The following is a 26,514-nucleotide window of genomic DNA, read 5'->3' on the forward strand; positions in this document are numbered from 1 at the left end:
CCCCCCTGTGGCAGGGGATGGGCTCAGCGGGAATCAGTTTTTGGGGCTTTTGTTCTCTGGCGGCTTTCCGCGTCTCTTCTGTGAGTCAGAGCAGAAGAGACCGTTTCCAACCCTCTGCCTCAGAGCAGAGAGACTGCAGTCAGTTCTTCAGTGAGTTCTCCGGGCCACACCGTCTCCGTTTCTGTCCGTGCTGCTATAAACTGCAGTGGCCTGGGTTGTGCACCCCTCCGCAGCGCCCCCAGTCCTGCCTCCAGGTCGGAGCACGTCTCTGCCCTTTGTGCTTCTAAAACCACCAGCCGCTCCCAGTTCGCACACGCGACCCTGCCGCTCCACATTTTCGCCCAGGGGGCTGCCCTAAAGTCCTTCCCCCCCACCAGTCTGCGAGTCTGTGCCCCGTCCCCAGTGCACGAGGCTGTCGCTCACCGGTGGTGTGGGATCCCCACAGCCAGGCACCCCCCGCTGCCGTTTATCCTCCGATATCTGCCTGCGGAATCAGGGCTCCCTGCTTCGTACCTCAAAACCAACCACCTGCGATATTCTGCTTGTAGAGATCCAGATCTTCTTACATCTCAGGCTGGTTTCGTGGGTGCTCAGAGTGGTCTGGTAGATATCCAGCTCAATTCCGGGGACCAGTTGAAATAGGGTCCCCTACTCCTCCGCCATTTTTCTTTCTCCTCAGAAACTCTATCTTTTAACATGATACTTGTATTGGGATTCTGCTCTTATCGCCAAATCTAAAGTCCCATCATCAACTCTCTTCCAATTATATCGCCAAAGGTCTTCCCCTGGATTCAGTTATTCACTTTCCAATGGATTAGAGAAGATACAGGATATCTTCAAAAAAGGAAAAAAAAAATTAACACTTACCAACACTTTATTCCAGTAAGAGCTATATGTGATGTCTTGGTTTAGAGGTCCCTCAAATCCCTCAGATCCTAAGACAAGGAATTGGGAGCAAGTAGTATATTTGGGAGGTGATTCCAAGGAGAATGGTGAGTGTGTGGGAAAGTCAGATCGGAAGGGAGGAGAACCATCACAGAGAGCATGAATGTCCCTGCGTGGGCAACCGGGCCCTCAGAGAGACCAGGGAGAACAATCTTATGCTTATTGGAATGGGTTGCTCCCTGCACTCCCAGCCTCTCCTGAATACTCTTGTGGCCACAGAACACCCTCAAGCAAAGAAATAAGGTACTTGAAGTAGGATACTGTCCATATGTGAATAACCTATCCACAGAAGCTGCTGGTGACTTCGAGGTGACGGAGAGGTTATGGGTGGAGCATCAGTATTGACATCTTCAAAAAAGGGCCTTCTGTACCAAAAGGAATGCACCCTATACAAAGATACATCTCCTGTGGCAAATAAATGGAATGTTTCCTAATGTAACATTGTATTTAGAGCCAAACATATAACAGGTCATTCACAACAAAGGAAAAGAACCACAAAAAGAGTTACTCTGAAGAGTAATATGATTTTATCTCAAAACTGGCAAAGATTCTTCTAAATGCTAATACTCAGTGCTAATACTCTTATGACCCAGCAGTTCTGCTCCCAGGAATCTATCCAAAAAGGATAATCAGAAATACAGACAAAATAGCCACCCGTGTTACTTAAACTAGGGCTGAATGGTGGGATGAAAGTGGGAATTAGTCCCCCTCAATGTCTAACAAAAGGAAAGGAGTTATTATGCTTCATTCATAGGATTGAACATTACCTAGCTATAAAACTGAGGTTTACAAATGACTTAATGGCATGGAAAAATGAGTATGATATAATATTTAATGAAAAGGAATACAAATACATATAAGTAAAAATTTAGAATACATAAAAAAGAAATTGGTAGTAAAGACATCAAAATATTAACATTGACAACCTAAGAGAAGTTGACTTATGTGTAATTTTTACTTTCTTCTTTATTCTATACTTGCTTTTCTGACCAGAGCATGTATTACTTTTACAATAAAAATTATTTTAAAAATACTTTTAGGACACATTAACAGTTTCATATAAAAACTAATATTTTTGTTTCTAATGTTAATGTTTTGTATATTGACAGATATTTCAGTCATTTGACTCAGGAAAACCTCTTACTAGTAAAGAAAATATACAGGTAAGGATAACAATATTTTATAAATGTTGGATATTTAGGAAGGATAACTTTTAGTCATTTCAATCTATTTAGTAGGTGTAACCCTTGTTTTTGAAAATCTCCTACATAGGGGCACCTGGGTGGCTCACTCGTTAAGCAGATGCTCCTGGGATTGAGCCCCGCATCAGGCTCCCTGCTCAGCAGGAAGCCTGCTTCTCCCTCTCCCACTCCCCCTGCTTGGGTTCCCTCTTTCGCTGTGTCTCTCTGTCAAATAAATAAATAAAATCTTTAAAAAAAAAGAAAAAGAAAAAGAAAATCTCCTACATAATATGCTCTTCTATTTCTAATAATGGGATTTTATCTCCCAATGCTGAGGCCCAAGGTAGGATTGGACCGAAACTGATCTGGTTTTCAAATTGAGCAAATATCAGTTATTACTTGTATATTTTTCAATTATGTATATGTATTCATTTTGTGTATCTAGCCATGTCAAGTATCTAATTTTAATATTTATCTTGACTACCTAGACGAGAATGGCTGACTTCGATTGTAGGAAAAGGATTTTGTGTGTTTTGCTCTTAGCTCACTTGTTCAATACTGCTTTTACTCACATCCTTTCTCCAGTCTGAGACTGCCTCTCTCAGTCAGTGGTTTTCTTTTCTTCCTTTATTGAAAATAAAAAAAATTATAAAAATAAAAAATTTTTGTTGAGACATAATTGACATATAACATTGTATAAATTTAAGGTGTTTGAATGGTTTGACACATTTTCATACTGCAATATGCTTACCACTGTAGTGCTAGCTAATGGAAGGTTTTAATATGACATTTTGTTTTTTTTTAAACTTTTTTTTAAAGATTATTTATTTATTTAAGAGAGAGAGTGAGTGAGAGAGAGAGAGAGAAGGAACAGGGGGAAGGGGCAGAGGGAGAAACAGACTCCCTGCTGAGCAGGGAGCCTGACACGGGGCTTGATTCCCTCCACTCTGGGATCATGACCTGAGCTGAAGGCAGCCGCTTAACTGACTGAGCCATGCAGGCACCCCCATATGGCATTTTCATAAGAAACTCCTCTAACATCCCAGTATTCTTTACATAGAAAAGACTAGACTGCCCATCTCAATACGTTTGTTCTTGTCAGTAATTGAATGATTAGGATTTAAGCTTTTGATAACCTAGTAGCATTTAAATGTATTTTTTGTTTGTTTCAAGTTTTTATATAAATTCTAGTTAGCTAACATATAGTATAATATTAGTTTCAGGAGTGGTATTTAGTGATTCATCACTTACATATAACACCCAGTGCTCATCACAAGTGCCCTTCTTAATCCCTGTCACCCATTTAGCCCATCCCCCACCCTGCCTCTCCTCCAGCAACCCTCAGTGAGTTCTCTATAGTTAAGAGTCTGCTTTATGGTTTGCCTCTCTCTTTTTTTTCCCCCATGTTCATCTGTTTTGTTTCTTAAATCCCACATGTGAGTGAAATCACACGACATTTGTCTTTCTCTGACTTATTTCACTTAGCATAATACTCTCTAGCTCCATCCATGCCATGTAGCATTTAAATATCTTGAAATCATTTTTTTTAAATCTTAGGAGTCTTGTCAGTTTGTCCACTAGAAAGTGTTAGAACGGAGGAGTGGTTAAGGGGTTACAAACAGGTAAGGCATTCACAGCAGCCATGGTTAAGGGGTTACAAACAGGTAAGGCATTCACACAACCAGGTGTTAGTCAATGTAGAGAGGCAGGTGCACGTAGTTTTAATTTTTTTAAATGCTAGGAAACAGCATTCTGTTTCATTAAGTAAGCTATTTTTATTAAATAATTTTGAGAAACATTTCTCTATATTGCTTTAGTTTTATCTTCCATAATTTTGATAGGCATTATAGCCACCTTTTATTAAATGTAATCTTACTACTTTTCCATTATTCTTGTTATTCCACAAACTTCATTTTTAATTATGCTTCAGATGATTCATTGTTTGGCCTTAAAATTTGTTTTGATTTATAAGCAAGTTGCCTGCAATGAAAGAATCAGTATTAGGAAGATACATATTCATATTTTGTTTCATTGTTCCAAGACCTTCGGATGTTTAAGAATATTTATTTCTTTCCAGTCATAAATTCCAAGACATCCTAAAAATAGTTTTTTAAGGAGTGTTTTTGGGTATAAAGAGAATGTCTGCCTGATCATTTCTTTTTAAACAAAAAGAAACTGACAGTAAAATGGAAAGCCGATTTCTATTAGCTAATTAATTAAAACAGAACTGTTGGTCTGCTTAAGACTCTTCAGATTACACTTTATATTTTCTGTATAGAGGGAGAGAAATGAGTGTTAAGTAGCATTACTAATTAATCTTCTTTTGATCCTCAAGTGTTTGTGTGTAATTGTCAAGGCTCATTAAGACACTGTTTGCTAGGGAGAAAAAAGAGAAGAGAAACCTTCTCCCCTCCCCTTACACCCCCAACCAATCTGAAGTTTCTCCCCTCGCCACCCCCTGATAGAGAACGTCAGCCATTTTCCTAGTACGCAGTTTGTTGCCTGCTCAGGCTCAGTGTGGTTCCATGTCTGGTTCTTCTGCGGGTAGTGATTTTCACCTTTTAGAAGGGAGTAGAGAATCAACAACAGCAATAGACTTCACTGCCAATGTTGCCTCAAACTCTCCCAAACAACGAGACTTTTCTTTTTTAATTAACATAAGGCAAATAGTTTCCCTCTCTTCTAGAATAGACAGCCCCAACATCCGAAATTATTAATTAACACATATTGTTAATCCAACAAATATTTAATAAGAGCATATTGTGTGCAAGGCACTATTCTGGTGCTGTCAAAGAAATACAGCCGTCAGTCAGCAACAGACAAACTCCAAGCCCTCAGAGAGCTTAAATTTTAGTGGGAAAAAACATTATAATTAAGTAAATTATATAGTAAGTTAGAAGGTGAACCATGGTAAGGGAGAAAATAAGCCCAGAAGCACATAAAGGGGATTAGGAGCTTGGGGCTAGGTTGGGGGTTGTAATTTTAAATGAGGTAATCAGGTTAGTCTTCACTGACGTGGCATTTGTGAACAGGTAACGGTGCAAGTTTAGGAAATCTGGAAATTTAGGAACCATCTAGGAAGAGAGTGCAGTGAGTGCAAAGGCCTTAGAGGCAGGATTGCCTAGCTTGGTGAGGTGGTGAGGGGCATCTTAGTGTGGCTAAGAGCCCTGTGAATGATGCGGAAGTGGTAGGAGACGGTCAGAGAGGTAACGGGGCCAGCTCGAGAAGAGCCTTGTAGGGTCTTTGTAACTTGGGTTCTTTTTCTGAACAGCATGCGGAGCCACTGGAAGGTTTAGAGCAGAGGGGTGGCCTGATCTACCTGTTTAAAGGGCTCACTTTAGCTGATGTATTGAGCCTACTGTGTGCTAGGTACTGTTTCAGTGCTGTCAATCAAACACATCAGTCAATCAACAATACAGACAAATTCCCAGCCCTCATAGAGCTTATATTTTAGTGTGAGTGTGTGTGTGTGTGTGTGTGTGCATGTGTATGTGTGTGTATGTGTGTGTGTGTGTTTGGTTGTGAGGAGGCTAGGAATACAGTTTTGGACATGTTGAGTTTGAGATATCTCTTAGATATCCAAGTGGATTATTTGAGTCAGAAGTTGGTTTGATTTTAGAAGAGAGATTGGAGCTGGAAAGAAAAACTCAGGATTTCATCAGCATTTAGATGAAATTAAAACCATGAGCCTGTTTAAGATCATCTAAAGGGGAAAAAAAAAAGAGATCATCTAGGGGGAGGGAGTAAGGAGAGGGAAGAGGACCAAGCCCTGGGACACTCTGGCATTTAAAAATATAGGAGAAGAAGAGGAAGCTGCAAGGACTGAAAAGGAATGACTGACAGGATAGGAAAGAAACCAAGAGAATGTGGTGACTTGAAAGCTAAGAGAAACATTTTCAAAAGAGGAATTGATTAATAGTGTCATATTTTGCAGGTGAATCAAGCACCACAACTCACTGAGTCTTAAACAGGATCTTTTTTCACATTTAATAGCTCTGAAATTAGAATGCATTTTATAGTCGAGGACCTGCGATGGTTTAATTGGCATATAAGATAATGATGTCTTAGATTAAAAATAACATGGCTTATGAGGACTAAGAATTGAACTCTGGTTTAAGGCAAGTATAGGCCATTGGTGACCTTAAAGGGTTTTAGTGTAGGAAATGAGTGGGTTTAAAAACAAATGAAAGGAGAGAAATTGGAATATTGACAACTCTTTAAATCATTGCTATAAAGGAGAGTGAGAATTTGGGTAGTAGCTGGAGAAGGAAGTCAAAGTATAGACAATTTTTGTTTTTTTGAGATGGAAGAGAAGACAGCATGGCTTTGTGCTGATGAGAATGTCTGCAGCAAGGGGACATTTATGATGTAGGAGAGAATGACGAGTAGACCAGTGGGGAGAGGATCCATGGCCTAAGTGGCAGGAAGGGAGGCAGGGCAGTTGCTTGGGTAGGTGGGAGAGATGGAGCTGTAGGGTCTGTGGACACTACTCTGGCTGCTTCAGTTTTCTCTCTTAAGTAGAAGAAGCAAGGTCATTAGCTGGGAGGAGCATGGGGAGGAAGGGTCAGGATTTAGAAACAGAAAGAGCCTGAAATAGTTGTCTAGGAGAGAGGGAGAGTGAATGGACTGGGAAAATGTAGAATGATGACCAAGTAGCACAGAGGTTTGGTCCGGATCTTAAAGTGGGATGGCTTAGCCTGACTGCATGCTTTTCTTCAGTCTTCTTCAGCTGCAGTGTGCACACCTAAAGAAGGTCCAGCTTTGGATTTTACCATGGCTGTTTTGCCAAGGACGTGTATATGCACAGGAGAGGGACCAGGGAGTTAATAGGGTGTACACAAGGCAGAGTTCTAATGATTGAGCTTGGAATCTAAGCTGGGTAGGGAGTATGCTTGTCTACCCATTCTCCCCCCCGCTCCTGTGCTAGTACCTCTAATTTACTCATGTGAAAGCAGAACAGCCGGGCGTGCATGGCTGATGAGCTTTTGTGGGTTCTTTATTTTGATAAGATGTTCCCTCCCTTGCTCTCAGCACCAGGTTCACTCCTTATGTGGCAGGGCTGGGCTCATGAAGCACAGGTCACAAACTGGTGGGGAGTGGCGGAGGCACTTAGAACCACTGGGATAGTTCTGACGTTACAGGTCTCTTGCGATAGACCTGTCACTTATGGTACGTCGTGTCTATCCTGTATTCCATCATCTAACACCAAATGAGGAATGCAAAAGGGGATGAAAACTAATATTACCTGAAAACAGTATTTTACTGATTTGCCTTGTTTTCTTCTTTGTTTCATTTCTTTTTTAGGCACTTGATGAATTAATAAGTAAAGGATTGCCTGTAATTCTGGTTACACTTGGCCAGGAACATCTTTTAAATAAGTTTTCTTTTGTTAAAGCATACTTTTTAATAAGTGTGGCTGCAACAATAAATTGTGTCCCAGAAAATTCAATGAAAACAATCTACCATGGACTTACTTCTGAGAAGAGTAGAGCCAACCTTCCAAACTTGAAAGGTAATCTTTTGTTTTATTTTTTTGCTTGTTTTCCTTTCTCTTCTTTCTCCAACTGTTCCCACTCCACTCCCAATAATCCATATGAACAGTCTAGTATATATTCCATATTTTTCTCTAATCTCACTTCATGACGCACATGTCAGGTACATGCGTATCCATATCCATTCATACATGTCAGTATTCATATACTTTTTCATATATATATGTACAAAATAGGACTTGTCATTTATTTATAAAATGACATATTTTACATTTTTCTGCATCTTGTGTTTCTCACCCAGAAAAACTTCACTAAAACCACTTCAAGTCAACTGCTTTGTTTGTTCTGCTCTTCTGGTTATATAGTATTCTATGCTGTGAATATCATTGTTTATTCAACCATTCTATTGTTGATGTGCATTCATATCAATTTCTAGGGAACAGTGTTGAAGTGTTACATATCCATATCATATAATGTATATTTCTATGGGATAAGATGCCCATGTATGGGATTTGTAGGTCATAGTATATATGTATTTTTCAACTGTTTTGGATGTTGCCCTAAGAATAGTTTGTTTTTTACCATTAAGTATGGTGTTAACTGTGGATTTTTTATAGATATTCTTTATCAGGCAGGGAAATTTCTTTTTTATTCCTGGTTTGTTGAATGATTTTGTTTTAAAAGGGTGCTGGGTTTTATTAAGTGCTTTTCCTGCATCTATTAAGATGATTCTATTTTTTTTATTCTATTGATATGGTGTAATAAAGTAATTACATTCTTGGGCTAACTCCCATTTAGTCATGGTGTATAAATTCTTTTTATATGTTGCTGGATTCCATTTGCTAGTATTTTGTTGAAGAATTTTACATCCTTATTCATTATAGATATTGGTCTGTAGTTTTTCTTGTGGTATCTTTGTCCAGTTTGGATACTGGAGTAATATTGGCTCTGTTTTAAAATGTAACTCCTATTATTATTATTCGGGTATGATGAGGCCAACAGATCAGGAGATGATGGCCACTAAAAACCTAGTTTGTTATTTAACCCTCCAAGAGGAGGAGCAGGTTACTACCTGGGAGGGCCACACAGAGAAGCACCAGGGTCACTCAGAGGCAGAGAGAGCAGAAGGAAAATGTGGATCACACTCTTCCTAGCATCTCTCATGTTCAGATACATCTCCCAGGATTCTTTCATACCAGTCTCCAGGCATTCATTTGTATCTTTCTCTGTCTCTTCCTTAGTTTCTCCCTTAGGGGAGAAAACCCAGCCCCAGATCTTTCTGCTGGGCCTTTCCCAATTCTTAAGCCCTCTTTCATACTCAGCTGACTTCTCACTCCAGAGCCCCCTATTTTAGGAGAAGAGCCAGGTAGGTAGGAGTTGGAAGAAGAGGGGAAGGCAAGGGTATTCAATTCCATGTTATTTTAGACTTCCTTTTCTTCCTTGACAAGTTTAGTCTCTTTAGGTGGGTATTTTTTGCAGTAATTCCCAGTCGTGGTTTTTTTTTTTTTTTTCTACTCTCTCTCCTATAGTCTAGAAGTCAGTTTTACTAAAGCAGGCAGAGTCTGTGATCTCAATTATCTCAGTTTTCCCTGGCTCAGAATAAGGACAACCTTCAGATTGTGGTTCGGTATTTTGAGATACTTGTGGATCTAGTGGACTGTGCTATTTCAAATGGTCTCACTCTCTGCTCTTAGTGTGAGAGGCTTATGCAAATCAGTAGAACTGACATTTCCAAGGAGATCTTACTGAAATGTTATAAATATCTGGAAGACCCAAAATACTTTGGGGACCTGAAAGGGTCCTCCCCCAGTGGTCCAGGGGAGGAACCACTACTCTGTATCAGTAGCCAGTAATTTAAAGAATATCATCAAGCATCCTAAAGATCCTTTCAGAATTGTCTGATGTATTGTAAAAAATCATCCTCAATCTTTGAATATATGATATTTAGGGACCATTTGATAAAATAGTATTTCCAGTTATCATTGTAGGTTTTTTAAAATATGAAATTTATGGATGGTTTCCCAACTCATGATGAGTTTTATAAACTAGAATTAATATTTAAGTTAACCACAGATATCCTTGGTTCTTCCAAAATTTTCTGTCTTACAGAGCTATATTTAAAGGATGATGGAAGCTCACTTGGTCAGTTTGTAAAAATGAAAGATGACTTCACTTTTAGCACAGTGAAGGTAAGTTTGGAAGATTTTTCAAATCATACTAAATTGGTTACCAAAATGTCCACTAATAGGCCCTGGACAGGCTCGCTTTCAGGGTTGTGTTTGCTCTCAGGAGACCGAGTAGCTTTTCTTGCATAAGCATGGATTGAGGTGAGAGATGGAGCCTACTTCTCATGAGAAAATTAGATGCCCAGAGGTTGTCAGACTTTGACTTTACAACCTGATTAAGACACTGTGGAAAATATGATTCATTATTTGATGAGATTTGAGTATTCCACGCCCTGTTTCTCATTTCCTAATAATAATAGTGATGACAACAGCAACACAAACCGTTACCATTTATTCAGTGCTTACTACATGACAGGCACTTTGCATGATTAATTCTTACAACTCTGTGATGTAGGTATTAATCATTTTTGAACTATGTTGTGCTGAACCATGAGAAAATTGAGGCTTAGAAAAAAATTCACTAATGCCACGCAACTAATAAAATACAGATGGTGTTCTTAACCATTATACTAAGGTGTCCTAGTACTTATATAATATTTACTGTACAAACAAGTTTTTAGAGACCTGTTTCTTGAAAGTTTGGCTGGTTCCATTCTCCTCTGCCATGCCAGGCTGCTATTTACTATTGATTGTCAATTGTAAAATCTCATTATCTTCACATTACCAGTTAGATGACCATAGTTTAACTTGAAATACAGCCAATTCTCATTATTCCCAGATCCAGTAATTGCTAATTTGCCTATCTGCTAAAATTTACTCATAACTCCAGTATTGATACCCGTGGCTCATTTGTGGTCATTTGTGAACATCACAGAGCACAGAAAAATTTGAGTTGCCCAACACACACATTCCCAGCTGAGTTGGACAAGGCAGTGCTCTTTTTGTTTCTACCCTCATACTGTAAACAAGTATCCTTTCCATGGTCTATTTATTGCCACATTTTTTTTTTTTTTTTTTTGCATTTTTTTGCTTTTCGTTAGTGATTTCACTATTTGAAATGGCCCCTAAGCATAGTGCTGAAATACTGTTTAGTATTCCTAAATGTAAGAAGGCTGTGATGTGCTTTATGGAGAAAATAAATGTGTTAGATAAACGTCAGGCTTGAGTTTTAGAGCTGTTAGTTCAAGGTTAGTGAATTTATGGTATTTATTAAATAATGTGTCCTTAAATATAAACACACATTAAACAAAGTTATGTGTGAATCAGTTGGCAAAAATGTTGTGACCCGAGGCCCACAGGAACCTATCCTTGTATTACCTCTAGGAGCAATGCTTCAGTATTTGCTAATTCAGTATTTGCAGCCACTTTATAGAAGAGTTTAAATACTGTGAGTAATGAGCATTGGCTGTGCATACAATAAAGGGTAACTGTGATACATGCTTACTCTTGCCATTACTCTCCTTTCCATTTCCTGTTGCCTTTTTCCTGTTTGCTGAGCACGCTTCTCTGATGATTATGTTCAAATTTCCTATCTGGTCTTCCATTCATTGTTACTTTTCTCAGTACGTGAAAAACACCTGGATGAATAAGGGTGAGATACTACTTGTATTGTTTCTGAACTTACGTGATTGTGTGGTGCTCTTTCTTTAGTCAATTTTACTGACAGAAGCTGAGGACAGACTAAACTTTCTTGTGTCGGAGATAGAGCATCCAGGCCACAAGAACCTCTCTCAGTGTTCTGCTGGTGAGTTGGAGATTGTGGTGGAGGCCAGGCTTCAGCTGGCGGCAATCGCCCTGCAGAGACACCGGGCGGCATACAGGTGAGTCTCTTCAGGCACAGAAGAGAATTTCTTCCTCACCCTAATTTGTCAAATATACCTAAATCTTATGTGCGTTTTATAAATTCCAGTATTAATAGAGCTTACTTGTATTTTCTTTTTCAGGGGAGTTTTCATATATTATTACCCTTAAAACTACAGTTCTAAACAAAATGATTGCTTTATTAAAGCATACAGCTAGGATGTTTTATACAAAGAATGAACAAATTAAGAGAGCTTTGCTTTTTAATTTTATTTATTTATGTATTTTTTATTTTTTGATTTTAACTGCAGTATAGTTAATATTAAAAACAAGCTCTATTATTAAAAAGTAACATTTTCTGAATTATGTTTTGCTAAACCATTTAAGAAACAGTTTTGGGTAGATGATTATTTAAATGTTATGCAATTGTTAGTGTCAGATCTTTCATTTGACTTGTTCATTGATTCACTCATTTACCCAACCAGTATCCTTTAACTACTTTACTGTTAGGCTCTGATCTAGACACTGAGGATATAGAGATGAATAGAATATAGTTCCTGTATCCATATGCTGAAAGATATATAAACAATTAAGTGGGATAATAAAAAAATATATAGACCTATATTTTCAAGAACTTCTCATGTCATTTGTGGTAAATACCTCTATCATGCGGCCGTCTGACATTTCAGTAATGATTCTTTGAATAATGCACAAGTTTATTATCTTACCATTCATTAATTCATTCAAAAAATAATTTTGGGGACCTACAATATGCTAGTTACTGTTCTAGGTTCTTGAGATATATCAATATCCCAATACTGGATATATACTATATAGGCAAAATATTTAACAATATTGAAAACAACCCTACCCTCATGGAGTTTATAAGAGGTAATAAAGGCTGACAATAAGCTATGAACTTAATAAGCAAGTAAATTATATAGTATGGTCAAAAATGATACATGATATGGAGATATTGGGAGTAGAGACGGGGGAGGAGAAGGAGCTATCGTTTTAAAATTGTGTGGTTATAATAAAGAGTATGTCTCCAATTTGATGTTCAATGGCTGACAGCTTTCAAGCCCCACCACTCCCCCTTCTGCCCCACATCTGGGCAGGCAGATAAGAAAGCCCAGCTGCTTTCTTTGTGAGAAAAAGGAGAAGCCTAGCTGTAGCTTTTGCAAAGGGGAAATCAATTCAGCAGAAATCCCACTTTGCTTTGATTAGAAACATACAACCGTCTTATCAGTGTGAGCCTTGACCGAAGACCATCCCATGATTAACCACATCTAAATTTGATTTTATGCTAGAGCAGTGTAGATTTTTGGACATTTATAATTTTTGTGGTTTCTAAACAGTGATAAAAATCCATTTAGTCCATTTTGGAGCAGTGACTCTCAAAATGTGGTCTGCAGATTTCGAGGGGAGTCTCCAAGACCCTTTCAGGGCGAACTGTATAGTCAGAACTATTTTTATAACAAAACTACGATGTCATTCACCATCTTCATTGTGTTGTTATTTGCACCAATGCTCCTGGCATCTCCCTGGGAATCACACCAGTGGCACCAAACCATACTAGTGGTCATTGCATTCTTTACTGCCGAACACTTGCAATTAAAAAAAAAAAAAAAAAAAAAGCCAGGGCTGCCTGGGTGGCGCTGTCGGTTAGCATCCAACTCTTGATCTCATTACTGGGCACGGAACCTACCTAAAAAAAAAAGGCCTAGTTTCATTTAAGAATGCCTTTGATGAACCAGTAGAATCTGTTACATTTATAAATCCCTATCCTTGAATATATATTTAATATTCTGTGGAAATATTAAATGGGAAATACACCTAAAGCATCTTTGCTGCATATCAAAGTCTGGTGGTTGTCTTGGGGAAGAACACATATGTGATTGAAATGAGAGCCAAACAAGCAGTTTGTCTCTTGGAACACCGTTTTTATTTGAAAAACCAACTGACAAACTGGTTTTTCAGACTTGGGTATTTGACAGGCATTTTATTGAAAATGAGCAAAATGAACATGCCACTTCTAGGAAAACAACAAATAGTATTTGTTGCTAATGATAAAATCTGAGCTTTTGTAGGGAAATGAGAATTTTGGAAAATTTCTATTTGTCACCATGAGCTTGACAGTTTTCTAATGCTTATATAATTGTTCTGATGAGATTGGTGGTAATTAAGATTAACAAGCATCATTTTTAAAAATTATATAAAGAAATGTTTCAACATCAAGGGGATTTGCATAACTCAGGGAGTTAATATTTTCCAAATCACCAGTGGATAATGTTCCAAAATCCTGGGTAACAAGATAGACCAATAGGTTATAATGTAACAGAGGAGGAAATTTCATCAGCATGTGGTATTAGCTTTCACATTGCAAAAGACTTTTAAAAAACTATCACTTGTCACATTTTGGTATAGTATCAAAGAAGAATATTCACAATTATTTTAAAAGGATATGAAAATACTCTTCCTATTTCCAACAGCTATCTCTGTGAGGCCTAGTCTTCTTCATATACTTCAATCAAAACAATATGTCACAACAGACCACAGAAGCAGATATGAAAGTCTTCTATTAGGTAGATTTTCTCTTATTTAGCCAGACATTAAAGAGATTTGCAAAAATGCAAAATGATGCATTCTTCTCACTATTTTTGTTGTTGTTTTGGGAAATATAGATGTTTTCATAAAAATGCATTATTGATGTGAACATGTAATGGGTTTATTGTCTTTATTTTAAAATGAATTAATAAATAGTAATGAAGTTAAAGTTCCAATATGGTAAATATTGATGGAGCTCTGGGGATTCTCAATAATTTTTAAAGATATAAGGAGTGCTGAGCTAAACAAAAAAGCTTGAGACACACTGATTCAGAGTATTGTTACATTTGTAGCTATTTTTAAGAATACAGTGGTAGTTGATTGATAGTAAATGGGCTTATTAGCATAATAATGTACCATTTTCCCTTTTGAAGTTTGAAGAGCAGGAATTTTTACTAGGTGATTTATTAATAGAAAATATATGCTTTGCATATATATATATATATATATATATATATATATATATATATATGTAAATACATTATCTCCCTCTCCCTCTAAAACATGACTATATGATTTCCTGTAGAAGAATATAGAACTCTTCTCCAGACTATTTTAGAGAGCAATAGCCGCCCCAGAAAATGGTTCTTGCTGTTTACCTTCCATCCCCAGCCTTCCACATGTCTTACACCCATGGAAGACATGAGTGATTTTTTTTTTTTTTAGGAAGGAAGAAGGAAACAAGAAAATAAAATTACAAAATGGCCACAGAAAGGAATGTCATTGTAGAACTTTAATTTGAAAACCAGATAGACATACGCAAATAATGTGCAAGTGTATCAGAATCGCTCCTATTTTAAATACATGAACCTGGCCCTTGGGACAAAACCTGCAAAGACTTTGATGTTATTGCCTTTTTGCAGAGGAGTTGTCATTTGGGGAAGGCTACTGTCAAGATGAATGAGCTTTTCTTATGTGAACTTTACCCCCCACAAGCTTCGGTTTGGGCGCTGCTGAGAGTGTTGGACAGTCCCTTTCCCAAATGATGGTTAGCTTGACATTTTATGATACTTCTAATAAAATTATGTGTCAAGGAAACTGAAAGGCACATTCCCTAGGGTGACAGGTAGAGTGAGCTGCATGGATTTTATGAGAACAAACTGACCATTTTTGTCATGAATGTTAATAAGAAATAAATGGGATCAAAGTTATTCCAACTGTATTTCTACTTCTTTTAGGGATGCCTCTCTCAGAGTCCTATCTTTTTTTTTTTTTTTTTTAAATAAGTTCCTTTATATTTGATTTATTGTCTAAATGGGATAACATTTGAGCCTTTTAATTTTGTGTCAGAATGAAACCTCTTTCCTTGGGGATTTCAGAGTGTTTATAGTGAGTAATCCTCCTACACTTTCTGTCTCTCTGGTGGAGAGCAGAAACTAGAAATTTTCCACTGTGCACCTACGTGGCACCAGGAGGATTAGGATATAGTAGCATGTTTATATTTTATTCATTAAGTTTTTGGGTTAGCAAGATTCTAAACCTCATACCTCATTTCTCTTGAAGTCAGAATTTAGCCTTCAGAATCAGAATGATGAGGTGGGCACCACGTCCGTCCTTCTTCCCGGGCCCTTCCGGAACCATACAGTGCTCACCTCTGAAGCTGCGCAGGAAACAAGGGGCCTTTGAAACTGGTGTGAACGCTTGAGTGGGGAAGGGTGTCAGGGAGAGGAAATTGCATTCGCATATACGTACTCAATCTGTGTTACATCTTTTGTTGTTTTCTTGCTGTTTGTTTAGTTTTATTTTATTTTAAAGATTTTATCTATTTATTTGACAGAGAGAGACACAGCAAGAGAGGGAATACAAGCAGGGGGAGTGGGAGAGGGAGAAGCAGGCTTCCCGCGGAGCAGGGAGCCCAATGCGGGGCTCGATCCCAGGACCCTGGGGTCATGACCTGAGCCGAAGGCAGACGCTTAACAACTGAGCCACCCAGGTGCCCCTGTTTAGTTTTATTTTAAATAAAAACCAGTAAGGTTATATAATCACAAATCATACCTTAGAAAATATTCTACAAATATCTAAACCATTTTAATGACTCAGTAGAATCTTGGGAATTTAAAATTCAATAATTGCAGGAAGCTTTATATTCTAGTTACTAACATAGAAGAAAATCAGCTTGGTTCCCCCCCATATGCCTGGCCCACTTGATACACGAAATGAGTACAGCTAGTGTGCACTGAGCATCATGTATCTGCTAAGTACTCCTACGTGCTAAGCACACCCCACTCTTACCAGAAGGTCAACTCCGTGAAGACAGCAACTGTATCCGCAGTCCTTAGATTTGTTCCTTGCCAATAGGAGAACAAGTGAAAAAACCAATACCTCATTTAATCCTTAGAATGATACTATTTCATGAAGTCTGCAGAGTAGAATGCAAAGCAAAAGGCAGTCAAGTGGACAGAGAGGGCCTCTGTGTTGATGAAGGGTGCGGTCAACAATGACTATGTAGCCGCCATAAACATGGCAACGAGTAACACTATACCAAAACCAAACCAAACTTGTTAGAACTGTGGAAAGACGGAGGCCACGCTATCGGCAGCAGTGAAGTGTGCAGGCTCGGGCCAGTTGCCTGGGTTCTAATCCTGCCTCTTCTTATTAGCTGTGTCACCTTAGGCAAGGCACTTAATATTTCTGTCTCTATTTCCTGATCTATCAAGTAATGATAATAATATCTACCTTGTAGGTTTGTGGTGGAGATTAAGTAATTCACACAAAGCACTTAACACAGCACCTGACAGGTGGTAAACACTCAGTAAATGCCAGTTATTGTTTTTTTAAAGGATTGTGGAGAAAAAAAGAAAGAGAAAATCTCTGTGGACAGAATATGTGTGTTAGCACAATGTTTTCAGCTTTTTTTTTTTTTTTAAGATTTTATTTATTTATTTGACAGAGAGAGACACAGCAAGAGAGGGAACACAAGCAGGGGGAGTGGGAGAGGGAGAAACAGGCCTCCCGCAGAGCAGGGAGCCCGATATGGGACTCGATCCCAGGACCCTGGGATCATGACCTGAGCCGAAGGCAGAAGCTTAACGACTGAGCCACCCAGGTGCCCCTGTTTTCAGCTTTTAATACAACATACAGACAGAAAAGAAGAGGGTTTAAAAATATAATTTAAAAGTTGAGCATATGTACACACTCTGGGAACCTACAAACACTGTACCTTCTCACAAGCATCCATGGACACGTATGAAGCTGAGCATATACTCGGCCAGAAACCTCAGTAACTGACCCATAGGAAGAAGTGTACCGACCACAGTCCAGGGACACAGGGGGCCTCTGAAATATATATGGAGGGAGGTGGTAGGATCTGATTTGCCTCTTGATGGGGTCGCTGTGGCCGCTGTGTGGAGAACAGGGCTGCAGGGACAAGAGCCAGAGAAGGAGGCCGGTCAGGAAGCTCCCATTCATGCAGCCTGGAGATCATGGTGGCTTGGATGAAGGCACTAGCCCTGGAGGAGGTGAGGAGCTGCTGGCTGGTACCCATATGTTGAAGGCGAAGCTGACAGAACTTGCTGATGGATTGAATATAGAGCATGAGTTAGTGAGGAAGCAATGGTGATCTGGACTCTCCCTCTGGGATGGAAGACAAGGGAAGAGGGGCAGGTTTGGTGTAGGAGGCAAAAGCCAGGGGACCTGCTTTTAACCTATTCTATCAGTTTCCTAGGGCCACCATAACAAAGCACCAACAGAATTTTATTGTCTCATGGTCCTGGAGTCAGTGCTCCAAGATCAAAGTGTCAGCAGGGCCAGGTTCTATCTGAAGGCTCTAGAGGAGAAGCTTTCCTTGCTTCATGTACCTTCTGGTGTTTGCCCGTAATCCTTGGCATTCCTTGGCTTGTAAAGGCACCACTCCAGTCACGTGGCTGTCTTCTCCCTGTGTGTCTTCGTGTCACCTTCCCTCTGTGTATATTTGTCTCTCTGTCCAAATTTTCCCTTTTTATACAAACAGCGGTCATATTGGAATAGTGTCCACCCTAATGACCTCATTTTAACTTGATCCATTCTGAGGTACTGAGGGTTAGGACGTCAACATACCTTTTTTTTTAAAAAAAAAGATTTTATTTATTTATTTGAGAGAGAGAAAGAGAGAGAGAGAATGCACCTGAACTGGGGGAAGGGCGCAGGGAGAGGGAGAGAGGGAATCTCAAGCAGAACCCCCGCTGAGCGCAGAGCCCAACATAGGGCTCAGTCTTATGTCCCTGGGTTCATGACCTGAGTCAAAATCAAGAGTCTGATGCTTAACCAACTGAGTCACCCAGGCGCCCCCTTTCTTTCTTTCTTTCTTTTTTTTTTTTTTGAGAGGACACAGTTCAACCTATAACACCTGTTAAATATGATTATTAACTATTCAAGTGGGGACTTAGGTAGATAGGTATATTGTCCATTTGGCTTTCGCCCAGTTCTTCCCATGTTATAAAATAATGCTACAAAGCATCTTCAGGTATACAGCTTGTTCTGCATTTTGGATTTCATTTTGGAATAGATTTTCAAAAGAAGAAGTCTCTCGATATATGTTATTAAGGTATTTTGAAGAAGTGTGATATCAGTTATAAATTGGTTTAAAGTGCAGACAAACTTATGTATGGAGCAACAGGAAGTCAGGAGAATTCCTATCTCCTAACTTCTGTTTTCTTAGTTTAGTACATCTGCCTTCTGGTACTTCTAGACACTGATTAAGCAATAATTTAGTGTAAGAGTTTCCAAATGTATAGCTTTAAGTAACAAAGTTCTATAACCCTGTAAGACTGGAGAACCACATTGTGATACATATGAAATGCATATGTGCTCATTTTATTAATGAGATTGTCAGTACTAATAAGATTTAAAATATATTTTCTATTTTAGTGCTGCAATAGTATTTTCTACGCTTAGACTTCTCCAGGATTCAAAACTTTTTAAAAAGAAGGGAGTACAAGATGACACAGAGAATTCTGTCTCTCCAGGAGCTTCTGTATGTATGAATTTAATGTTTCTCTTTACAATACTTACTATATAATAACTGTTAGCATGCTAGGAAATTGTCTAATTATTTGGATGAAATAAAGGGGTAAAGTAGAAAAAACTTTGAATTCAGAGTAAAAAGGTAAGTGTTGAAGCCCCACTTATGCTCTTCATTTAGTGGTATACTTGGGCAAGTCCCTTAAACTTTAAAAAAAATTTTTTTTTAATTAAAAATTTTAATTTTTCATTTAAATCTCATCTGTGAACTGATGGAATTGAATGTAATAATGACTAAGGTCCCGCCAGATATATCATTCCAGTATTCTAGATCTGATTTCTTTAGCAAATAAAGTTGTTTCACTTTATTTGGCTCTTCATTTCACTTTTGAATTTATTACTTCAGCATCACCAGTATGACACCTGCGTTATTTTCTACCTTGGATTTCCCATAGATAATTCTTCCACATTAAAGCTCTGAAATCTCTTTGACGATGGTGTCATGAATTCTTTGACATTTTGTTGGAGTTTGATAAGACCAAGTAATTTAATAAAAAGGGGTTGTTTAGGATTAAAACATAAAGATTCATCACAGAATCCTTGCTCATTATTTTAAGCTTTACTAATAAAATTGCTAATATCTAGTGTCATTACAAATGAGCAAAACTAATTATCCTAAATAGAAACTCATTTCTTACTATATTAAAAGCAATAAAAATGCTGAAAAGCAATCTAATTCAAAAATTGACTTAGAGGAATTGTTGTCAGTTGGGGGCTATTTTGCCTCCCAGGGGTTATTTGGCAACATCTGGAGACATTTCGGTTGTTACAAGTAGAGAGGGTGCTCCTGTCATCTAGTGCATGGAGGTCAGGGATGCTGCTAAACTTATAACGTCCTCCACGGCTACCCATAGTGCTGAGGTTGAGAAATCCTGATTCAGATTAAGTGTGACGTGGCTCTTCAGTAGTCACAGGAACTGTAAGTGCTGAGAGATTAAGGTGTGTGGATAGGCATTTTGTCCTGTATTGCTAATCTAAATCCTAGACTTCTGGAGTACTTGATGTGCCCATTCTAGTCACCGTTCTGCCTTGAGGCCTCTGTTCACTTCTTACTCTGTTCCCAGTGCTGGCTTACCCTCCTCTTCTGTGCTTCCCACCTGTCTCTCCACATTCCAGCCTCCCCCAAGTCCTGATGGCCGCTCCTTGATATTACATGTTGCCGATTGGTTGGAGCTGTCAGAGATGCATAGCAGGAAATTCCTAGAACAAATGGGCATTTTCTAGATGATTTTAAAGTTCCCAAATGTCTAAAATGGATTCCCCACCCCCACTTGGGAAAACTTGCCTTTGTCCTTCCCTCTCAGGAGCTCTGAACATTGGTCAACCCTTTGTAAAGTACAGTAATGAAGATGGGAAATCATTTATAATACATGTTTGGAACATGAGCAACATACAACAGTGGATTAAGACTGGGGGCTCTAAATTCAGAAGGACACAAGTTTGAATCCTACCTCTGCCAAAACGTAATGGAGTTTAAGCAAATATTTTTTTTTCTTCTTTTTTTTTATTATGTTATGTTAATCACCATACATTACATCATTAGTTTTTGATGTAGTGTTCCATGATTCATTGTTTGTGTATAACACCCAGTGCTCCATGCAGAACGTGCCCTCTTTAATACCCATCACCAGGCTAACCCATCCCCCCACCCCCCTCCCCTCTAGAACCCTCAGTTTGTTTTTCAGAGTCCATAGCCTCTCATGGTTCGTCTCCCCCTCCGATTTGCCCCCCTTCATTTTTCCCTTCCTGCTATCGTCTTTTTTTTTTTTTTAACATATAATATATTATTTGTTTCAGAGGTACAGGTTTAAGCAAATATTTAATCTTCCTAGGTCTCCATTCTCACATCTGTAAAAGAGAAATAATAACTCCTCTTTGGCTTTTTGGGAGGATCAAATAAGATAATGTGTATAAGATACTTGGCATAGTGCCTGGAACATAATAAGTACTCAATAAGTATTAACCAGCATTATTTAATTTTTTTCAGCCGTTAAGATAATGTTTACAAAATTTTTGAAGACATAGACACCGCTGATAATATAATTTGCAATGAAAAATTCAGAGTGCAAAACTATTTTCTACAATGGGTGTAGAAAGAAAAAAGTTGAAAATCAGTATAACCAAATATTAATAGAGGATGGCGGGATTGTGAATGATTTTATTTTGTGTGTGTATTTTTCATATTTTATAGAATGTGCAAGACAGATTTCCAAAATTAAAAATTTAATAGTATTAAATGATATCAGACACTTCTCTTAACATTTAGCATTAGGCTAGACCTTTAACATTATTAAATGGCAAGATAACCATCATTTTTGTATTGTTTAGGCTACTGAAAATAAAGATGATAACGAGTTTTTAGATCCTGTTTCCCTAAATTCTCGAGAATATTTCAACATTCATCTCTGGTTGAGGTGCCGCTTAGCACTGGTGACTGCATTTGTTGCACAGATTCATGGCATTGGAATGGTGACAGGTACAAATATCCTATTTTCTTAAGCCAAGTTTTCATAAACATTAGTTTTACTCAGGTAATGGAGGTTTTATTGAGATACATTTTATTATTATAACATGAACATTTTCTAACTTTATAGCTTGATCTGTTTCCAGAATAAAAAAATTCATGTCCTTAAACAAGAATAATCATGTCAGTAGTCCCTTGTATCACTGAAAATGGCATCTAGGTTTCTGATGTATGCAGACCAGGCAGGGAGATCAAAATACTAACGTGCAGGTCTTCTTGTCATTGAGGGAGGCAGCATAATGTAGGGGTCCCGAGCACAGACTTTGGCTCCAGGTACTTGTTCTGGGTTCAAATGTTTGGTCCACCATATTCTCCCTGTGTGATCTTGGTCAAGTCTCTTAATCCCCCTATGCCTCAGTTTACTCCTCAGTAAAAAAGGAAATAATTGTACCTCCTTCTTAGGGTTATTATCAGTCTTAAATGGGTTAAATTTATAAAGTTTTAGATTATAGCCTGGCACATATACATGTTCTTACAGTGACTGATAAGTATCTATTTGTAAATCTGTCTATCCACCCATCTCTATCCATCTTCCACATTAATTTTTTTCAGGTAGCATCCTTACTTTTGCAGCACTAGAGTACCCTAAAGTACTTTCTCCCAAATTGCAACACATTTATTTTTCATGTTTCGTGTAGAGTCTGTTTTCCATCTTTATATCTTCCTGTCCTTCTGTATTATACAATATTCCTGTGATGAACATTGGGGGTGTTACGCGTATGTAATTTCTTACTTTCCGAGGGTACTTTAAATAACTGCATTTATTTACTTTAGAAGACGATATGATCGATTACGTCAGCCTCATCAATGAAGTGTGCGAGGAGGCGAAAAGTGCAGGCGACAGGGAGCTAGAGGCCGAGTTCTTGATGCAAGCTGTAAGCATTGGCCTCCAAGAAAAGCATCTAAAGGCAGACATCATAACCAACCTTCAGGTAGGAAGGAAACCCCACTCACATTGATATTTAACTACTGATTCTGATTAGAACAAAAGGAGAGAATTTTAAATTCCATTAGGTGCTGAATGCATAACAGTTTGGCTAGCTCTTGTTTCAGTGAATTGGAAATGGGACTATCAAAAGGAATAACTTTATTTTAATAGGCGATAATACATTTGCTTGAAGAAAGTGAATTTATTTCTCCTCGATCTCATTTAACCCTGGTGAGAAGCATGCTTTTGCTGGATGACTTAACAAAAGCCGAGAAATTCGAGGAAACTCCTTTAAAAACAGAAAAATTACATTTGTTGATTCAGTCTCACAACATTCTTATTGAACAGGTAAGCATGCTTTTGTATCCTCAAGACTTAGAAACTTATTTTTCTGTCTTCTTATTCCAAACCACATTAGCTAGTTACTAACTACAACGTTCCTTTTACAGATGCTAACTTTTGGAGAGACAATTGAATTTCCTTTATCAAACACTGACTATGCAAGTCCATTACAGCCTTTGAAAAATATCTATCTTCCTCATGTCATGTTATTGGCCAAGACAAAAATGAGAATTGGTAAGAACACTTAAACATGTATTACTCTCAAGTCACTGGTGAAAAATTTTCATTTTCAGGCACGTTGTCATAGGAGTGCATTCAAATGGGGCAATATTTATGAATACCTAGGCTCCGTTTATTTTAACAAATAGTTTTTGATTATTTACCATATGCCAGACTCTGTGTGAGGTCCTGGGAAGTCACTGGAGATTAAATGGAGATAGTCCCTGATCTTAGTGTGGGAGACAGAAATAAGCAAGTAAACAAACCATATGGAGAAGTGCATATTATATTATAAATATTAACATTTGTAAAATATTTCTAAAATTTTGTAAACATTTTAATAAGATAAATATTGTATAAAATAAAATGTTTATTTGATAACTACCAGACAGAAAATCAGTGAGGATATAGAAAGCTTATGTCTGGTACTGAATTATGTATAGGTATGTAATTATAAATCGTGGTCAGTTTTATGAAAGATGTGGATGAATTCTGCTGATAAAGAATAATGAAGGGAGCGAGTCATTGGGGCAGAGCACTCTGGGGAAGTGGTATTTAACCCTAAACCTTAAACTGCAAGTGACTAGTTCTGCACGGTAGAGGCAGAGAGAGCCTTGAGTTGTAGGTTCTGAGGTCAGGACACGCTTGACCTATTCTAGAACTTTGGGAAACCAGTGCAGCCTGATGGGAGTGGACTAGGAGCCGCCTCATGGGAGGAGGTGAGCTGGGATGGTTTATGTTTCAGAAGATTACCCTGGCTGCTGGGTGAAGCCTAGATTGGAGGGTAGCCTGGAGCCAGCCACAAGTGCACCTAATGGGAGTTGTTGGAGCAGGAAATAGGAGGCGTACAGCCCTTGGGAACCAAAGTGGGACCAACCGGTACTGTCCTCCTCAGGAGCTCACAGATTTTTCAAGCTTTCTCTAGGACACCGTCTCTGGTCTTTGACCCAAGGCTGCCTACCTCTAGCTCCCCAGCTTTTGCCCAGCGCAGAGGGCAGAAAACATGGTAGCAGCTCTCTGTTCTAACCTATATTAATCATGCCTTTTTAATTTCTGTATTTCTGAGGCTTTGACATCTGGGGCCCTGCTGACCAGGGAGGGACTTCCCAGGGCTAGCCAATTCCTAGAGATTAGCAAGCCACTGTCCTGTAAGCATGCCTTTTATATGCAAATTATTCCAGAGCCCATCCTCTGAACCGTTTTTGGGCTGCCTTATTGTCCTTTGCTGGGCTCTGACACGTTGCTGAGGCACTATTTTCCTGCCCTAATCACCCTGGGGACAGGTATCAGACTACTAGCAGAGCCCACTGAAATTACTCAAACTAGCCAATCCTAAACCTGCTTAGCCTGCTTACCCTAACCTAATGACCCCTCCCTAAAATCCAGAATAAAAGTTCTTGTCCACATTTTCCCCTTGCTCCTGACTGACTTTTGTGCTTTTCTCTATGGTGTGGTGTGCCCCATCCTCTTGGGAAGTGTAAGTAAGGAACTATCTTTTCAGTGGTAGTTGTCACCTGGCCTGCTGACCTCATCACACCTGAACAATAATAAAACCTACATTTTGAAACATTACCCTTCACCTCTTGGGGCCCATTTACCTCCTGTACCAGCGGCTGCTCAGCTTAGGAGAGGCTGATGGTTGGACTGGGATGGAGAAGGGAGGGCAACAGAGGTGTGGTCAGATCATCATCTGTCCAGAATCTTCTCCCTTCTGCTCCTCCCGCTCATGATTATTGATTATTATTATTATTATATGATTCATCATCATCATCATCATCATCAGATAGGAATTTTGCTATTTTGAGTAAATTGCATCACCTCTACATTGTTGAGTTGCCTTATTTATGAAATTTGGCTGGCCTAGCTGATCTCTAGAATTCCTTCCAGCAATTTGATCCCAGGAGAGCTATTTTTGTGCATTTTTAGTCCACAATTTGTTATATTATCAGTATATTCGATTGCTACAAGAGCTTAAAGTACAGATTGTGTTAAATCAAATGTATTCTCTGCTTTCATGACTTCCTAATCTTGAAGATGTGTCACCACTCAGTGACAATAGTGCCACCATTTTTTAGACTCACTTGAGGCAGAACAGCTTGCTTTCTGTTATATTATATTAAATACAGACTTAAAAAACAAAACCAAAAGCAGATTTTCTGTCAAAATAACATCAGTTTCACAACTTTTTTTTCACAGAGTTGATATTTATTGGAAACAGGAGCACTTCAATATTATGAAGCATAAAATCATCTGATCTGATGCTTTCTCGACAGTTTTCCTTTATAGTGAGCATATAGATTGCATCACAAGAATAGAGCCACTCAAGTAATTGTTTTTTCTTTGTGAAAGCCTCTGACAGAAAAAGGCACTTTGAGATTATTTTTATAAAACCAAAAATAAACATCATGGTTACTTGAGATTATTTTTCCAATTAATGGCAAAACCTTGAGCTTTCTCATAAGATGAAAAAGTAGATTACTGATTAATTGTATAATAGGAGTGAAGAAAGTTGCAAGAATGATGCTGGGGAGTGGGGATGTAAGAGGGAACCAGTCACCATCTCTGCCCTCACAGAGCCCGTTATCCAGTTAGGGAGACAGAGAAAGGAAACTGTCGGTAATTTCTGTAACAAGTCTCTTCCTAATTTTCACAAAAATCTAGAAGACAATTCAAGTACTTTTATTGTATATTAATACTTTATTATATATAATACATACTTCATATATAGTACATATATATACCTGCTTAAATTACATGAAGATACTTGATATTATTGTCTTATATTAATAAATAGCTGTAGTATAATTTGAAACAAGAAGTGAGACACATAAAAATAGGAGCTGTGTTGAAATATGAGGTTGTATTGGACAGATGATGTTAGCATATCCCTGCCTGGGATTTACTCACAATTGGTCACTGTTGGGGTGAAGAGCACGGACTCTGGAGAAAGATTTCTGGTCCACTTTCTTTGAGCAGGTCACTTGAACTGCTCTGTGCTTCAGTTTCTTCTCTCATAAAATGTGGTTAAGAAAAATACCAATCTCACAGGCTTGTTGTGGGATGAAGCGAGTGTGTACCTTGTTAGAAGGGCACCTAGTTTGTTCTAACAGCTTTATAGGTGGTAGCGATTCTCACTGTTCCCTGCCTGGCCTCCTTGCTCTCCTGGGAGCACCCTGGAAGCAAGGCTCGGTTTCTTCATCTCCATCTTCTCAGCAGCGTGCTACCAACCTGCCTTGTCCAGAGTCAGGGCTCCATACCATCTCCCTGGATAAGAGAGAGAAAGAGGGAGAGATACACTTTTTCCACCATCCTTCCTTTCATTTCTCAACTGAAAATTTACAAAAAGTTCTTG

At 38.5% G+C, this 26,514-nt stretch overlaps 1 protein-coding gene across 1 annotated transcript in view; it reads left to right on the forward strand.

Moving 5' to 3' along the window:
• Positions 1-26,514, forward strand: part of CFAP54 (cilia and flagella associated protein 54) — a 291,990-nt gene that overhangs the window by 188,432 nt on the left and 77,044 nt on the right. The window contains exons 48-56 of the mRNA XM_032416199.1: positions 2,055-2,108; positions 7,431-7,638; positions 9,728-9,807; positions 11,395-11,564; positions 18,997-19,102; positions 21,478-21,625; positions 22,448-22,605; positions 22,773-22,949; positions 23,051-23,177. Coding sequence (XP_032272090.1) covers positions 2,055-2,108; positions 7,431-7,638; positions 9,728-9,807; positions 11,395-11,564; positions 18,997-19,102; positions 21,478-21,625; positions 22,448-22,605; positions 22,773-22,949; positions 23,051-23,177 — 1,228 coding nt within the window. The remainder of the gene's footprint in view (positions 1-2,054; positions 2,109-7,430; positions 7,639-9,727; positions 9,808-11,394; positions 11,565-18,996; positions 19,103-21,477; positions 21,626-22,447; positions 22,606-22,772; positions 22,950-23,050; positions 23,178-26,514) is intronic.

This window comes from Phoca vitulina, unplaced genomic scaffold, assembly GCF_004348235.1.
Source record: "Phoca vitulina isolate PV1807 unplaced genomic scaffold, GSC_HSeal_1.0 scaffold19, whole genome shotgun sequence".
NCBI classification, from domain to species: domain Eukaryota; kingdom Metazoa; phylum Chordata; class Mammalia; order Carnivora; family Phocidae; genus Phoca; species Phoca vitulina.